The following is a 5000-nucleotide window of genomic DNA, read 5'->3' as shown; positions in this document are numbered from 1 at the left end:
AATATCCAGTTCACTATAACCTGTGAATAACTTATACCCATGGGGAATTATAATTGAATAAATGGTTCATCACCGGCAGGATTGGAACCGTTGCCCGTATTAAAAACGATGGACAGTGACTTTGACCACTGAGCCGTCAAGTGAATTACAAGGTGATACCGACTACCCTGTGCTGATACCTGTCTAATTCGTGTTGTGTACTGCTACTTGATATCAAGCTATAATAGTGGAGGTGGGTTGATATCGATTCTAAGTAGAAAAAAAAAAAACTTTAATTCGACAGGCATATGTTACATCACGGTCTATATCACCGCCTATCGTTTCAAACCCAGGCAATGGTTCGAATCCTGCCAAAGACAAGGCCCTTGTTAATTATAATTCATCTTAGGTGTCAGTTACTCCCTAGGTACAGCAAACTGGATATTAAAATATATTTGTGGCTTAATTTTTGTAAATATAAAAAAAATTACCCGTGAATAGCTGAAAAAAATTAACACACGCTTGTATCGAAGGAAATCCCCATGAGTAGCTTTGTCATTCAACCACTGAACAACACAACTGCTCCAAAGTGAAGCAGTATTCGCCTTGCAGGAAAAATACAATAATTCTGGCAGTTTCTTGCCTGTTTCCCGTTATGTTCAAGAGACAAATTATGAAGAGAATAACCGAAAGGTAATGGATGGCCTATGAACGTGAAATCGTAAAATAAATGTCGCTATCAAGACTAGCAAGAATAGCAGTACTAGCACAAATTCTAATCATTCTTCCACGAACGCTGCATTTCTCGTTTTCTGTTTGACCTGCGCTGCAGCTGAATTTGTGTCCACCGTTCCCGGGATTTCATTGATAAGTGGCGGCCCGTCGCCCATTCATATAAATGAGGTCTCGACTCTCGTGAGCATCGCATTGCGCAGTGTACACCCAAAGGTTGGAGAACTTTACTTGCCGTGAAGAAAGTGTTTATTTTTCGAAGCGAGATCTCCGTCCAAGATGAAGTCATTTTTGTGTCTCTTTGCTCTAGGGAGTAAGTGATTTTTCCTTTATATGATGTTAATGTCACTCTTTGTGTGTAATTGTGTTCATAGATTCAAGTAAGGACTACTTGTCAAGTTGTTACAGTCGATTGGTGTGACGCCAGCCCATATCAGTCGCCCTGATTAAACTAAATTTGCTTCGCTTTTTGTGGATGCAAACCCGAATTTTAGTTATTATTTGATTAATGTTTATCTTTCACTGTCTGTTATATAGCAGAAATCTCTTATCTTGACGATGTTTTTTTTAGCTTCCTGTGTTCTTTTTATAATAACAGTAATTTATTTTCTATTGCAGTTTTTCTCCATATACACGAGGGACAAGCAAGTGAGTAATAAATGTGCATAATACATACATACACACACGCGCGCGCGCGCGCACACACACACACACACAACACATATATATATATATATATATATATATATATATATATATATTAATATAATATATATCATATATATACAATATATATATATTATATTATATATATATAGTATATATATATATTATTATATATTATTTATATATATATATGTGTGTGTGTGTGTGTGTGTGTGTGTGTGTGTGTGTGTGTGTATTAAGCTACAAATGTCCTTTAATATCCAATTCGCTCTTCCTCGAAATAATATAGTTTTATGTATGTTAACCGAAGGGGAATTTTTTAGTTGATGATAATGTCTTGCTCTCGTGGGTTCGAACCAGTGCCCTGCGGACAGAGGAGAAATCAGGGCGCTGGTTCGAATCCACGAGAGGAAGACATTCTCATCAACTAAAAAATTCCCCTTCGGTTAACATATATGAAAATATATTAATTCCAAGGTAGAGCGAATTGGATATTAAAGGACATATGTAGCTTAATGCATGTATATGAATACAGTAATTTGATTAAAATTCATATATATATATATATATATATATATATATATATATATATATATATATATATATATATATATATATAATATATAATATATATATATATATATATATATATATTATATATATATATATATTATATATATATATATATTTAAAAGGACATTTGTAGCTTAATGCATGTATATGAATCACAGTAATTTGACGAAAATTCATATATTATGTATATATATATATATATATATATATATATATATATATATATATATATATATATATATATATATATATATATATATATATATATATATATATATATATATATATATATATATATATATATATATATATATATATATATATATATATATATATATATATATATATATATATATATATATATATATATATATATATATATATATATATATATATATATATATATATATATATATATATGTGTGTGTGTGTGTGTGTGTTTGTAGAAAATTTCACATATTTCTTTGCCGCAATATCAGACTCGGGAGTTTAGAATAAAAAAAAAAGTAAGACTAAAGTGGATAGTTCCTAAACCTTTCCGTCGCGGATGCCTCTACCCCATTTTTGTTCCCAAATAAGGAACACAATTTTCTCTCCTCGCTTATTGTCACATTAATTTTCTTTTATCATAATTTTTTACGGTACTTTCATAGTCTCCCTTTTTTGCACACATTTAGGCAACTGGGTGCCATTCTGAGCTTTGCTACAAATACTCGAGGATATTAGAGATCAGCTGACCATCTTTAGCACTCCGGCATTTTCCAGAGCGTCATTTAAGTTTAAATACTCCGTTATGGTATTACTTTCATGGTTCGGCTCATCAGGATTCCCTCCGCTTCAATAACACAACCATCTAAACGTATAATGCGGTATATTACCATTGGTTTCATTAAAATAACTAAACATCTAATGACAGGATTGCCGTATATTTACGTGCTTTCGCGTCATCATTATTTTTTTGATTGTAAATAACGTAAGTATCAACATCACATAAGCACGGATGTCGTGGTCACGGACCAGTGCCCAGATGTTGTGTCCCAAGTTGGAATCAACAACATCTGGGTGGACAAGCTGTGAGGGACCTGGTATCTTTCATAGATAGCCTGTTGACATAAATTAGAGCTCACAGTTTCATGTCACATAGTTGAAGATGCTTCTCCTCCTTTGTTGGTGGTATATAAAAGATTTGCAAAAGCGAACAAACCTCACACCTTGAGTGCGATCAAGCCTGTGCCAAAGAAACACAATGTCTAGATTTTTCACGAAATGCCTCTTTATGTCAAAGACTTAATGCGACAGCTCTTATGGCAGGATCCCACAGACTGACCAGCAAGATAGTCCAAGTCTAAGCTTGACTGCGCTGACTTTCGATGAGTTACTCTTTTTTTCCCCTTTTTCAAGTAGAATCACTCGCAAAATAAGATCTTTATCAGCAGTATCCCCCTAGTAGTGAGGAGGCTAAGACGCCTGACATAGCCCTTCTTTGCTCTGTGGAAGGTGAGTCCCCAATGAGGTTTTCTAGGTTGCTGTAAAGGCAGGACTAATGAGAAGTGATTTGAAGTCGGGCAACTCGTTAGTTTTGGTAATAATGAGATCTACTTTTTCATACCTTGGTAATTTGGCTTGTAAGATAGTTAAAGAAAGAACAGATATTAGTAGGATGAGAATAATCGTGACGAAACTATTAATAATTTATGAAAATAATCCGCATTCTTCAGAACACTGATTTTCAAACTAGATTATTGTTTTAATTTTATGACAAGTGTCTTCAGCCTCAGGTCAGTTCACGGGTCACAGCTAGCCACAGCGTAATGCTAAAATGTGTCTTTTGATCACCCTGTTCTCGTCCTCTCAAACCACCAAAAATTAAGAGTTAAGAGTCTGTTGAGTTTAGTTAATCATCAAAGCCCCGTAGGGGGGTAGCGCCGTCAGTGCACCCCATTCGGTGCAATGTAGGCATTACTTAAGGTTCTTTGCAGCGTCCCTTCGGGTCCTAGCTGCAACTACTTTCTTCCTTTTACTGTTCTTCTTTTCATATTCTCTTTCTTCTATCTTACTGTCCACCCTCTCCTAACAATTGTTTCACAGTGCAACTGCTTTTGAGGTTTTCCTCCTGTTACACATTTCAAACCTTTTACTGTCAATTTCCGTTTCAGCGCTGAATGGCTTTAGTTGTCCCAGTGCTTGGTATAATGTATATATTAATCATCAAAGGTAAAATGATATAAATATCAAGAATCACTGAGGTTAAGCCCTGCACTTGTTTACATATTGCCAAATTATTCAAGATTCTATTGAGGGAGATGTAATATCTAAACAGTTTTATCTCAAAAAAAACGAAATGTAAAGATTTGATTTACTTCGACTACAGTGTGTGCTCCAGGCTTTGAATCATTCTACGTTGAAGACCTGATGATGGAGATGTGCTTAAACTTCGTTACGGATGTGAAGAGAGATTGGCACGAAAGCAAAACCTACTGCGAGTCATTAGGGGCCGATCTGGCTGACTTAGATTATGGAGATCTACATTGGCAAGTCATTAGTTACATTCACAAACATGAATGTGAGTACCTCTTGATACTTCTAATGATACTGGTGATGATGGCCGTGATGATACTCACTGTTGCTCTGGTATTTTCTTTCAGTCGGTGGTTCTTTCTACACCAACATCCCCATCATCAGACACACAACGTCGTTGCTTAATTTCATTTCATTCTGTTTGATCGTGAAATGGTTTCTTTTTTTATTTCGTCTCTTATCTCTACATATTTTATAAAATTAAACATCAAATTAAGCATAAAATTATTATACTAGTACAAACAGCGTATGAAGATTTATTTCAGAATGAGAAAGGCATTGTTTGAGTGAATGATGTAACTGGTGTCGTATTATTGATGCAAATATTGTCTAAATCCAATTTTAAGCAAATAATAACAAACTATTTGTGAAAATGGTATGTCCTCCCTTCTTCCCTGTTGTGACTCATAATTATCCCAGAAATCATACATTACATTGTCTTCTGCACTCATGTATTTTAATCTTGCTGTTTA

At 34.4% G+C, this 5000-nt stretch overlaps 1 protein-coding gene across 1 annotated transcript in view; it reads left to right on the top strand.

Moving 5' to 3' along the window:
• Positions 1–873: 873 nt before the first annotated feature.
• LOC135222688 (CD209 antigen-like protein E) overlaps positions 874–5000 on the top strand; it is an 8624-nt gene continuing 4497 nt past the window's right edge. The window contains exons 1-3 of the mRNA XM_064260869.1: positions 874–1024; positions 1330–1359; positions 4322–4513. Of these exons, the coding sequence (XP_064116939.1) occupies positions 991–1024; positions 1330–1359; positions 4322–4513 (256 nt within the window). The 5' untranslated portion in view covers positions 874–990. The remainder of the gene's footprint in view (positions 1025–1329; positions 1360–4321; positions 4514–5000) is intronic.

Source organism: Macrobrachium nipponense, chromosome 8 (assembly GCF_015104395.2).
Source record: "Macrobrachium nipponense isolate FS-2020 chromosome 8, ASM1510439v2, whole genome shotgun sequence".
NCBI lineage: Eukaryota > Metazoa > Arthropoda > Malacostraca > Decapoda > Palaemonidae > Macrobrachium > Macrobrachium nipponense.
Note: the sequence above shows the minus strand (reverse complement) of the source record. Positions and strands in the feature narration are given on the sequence as shown.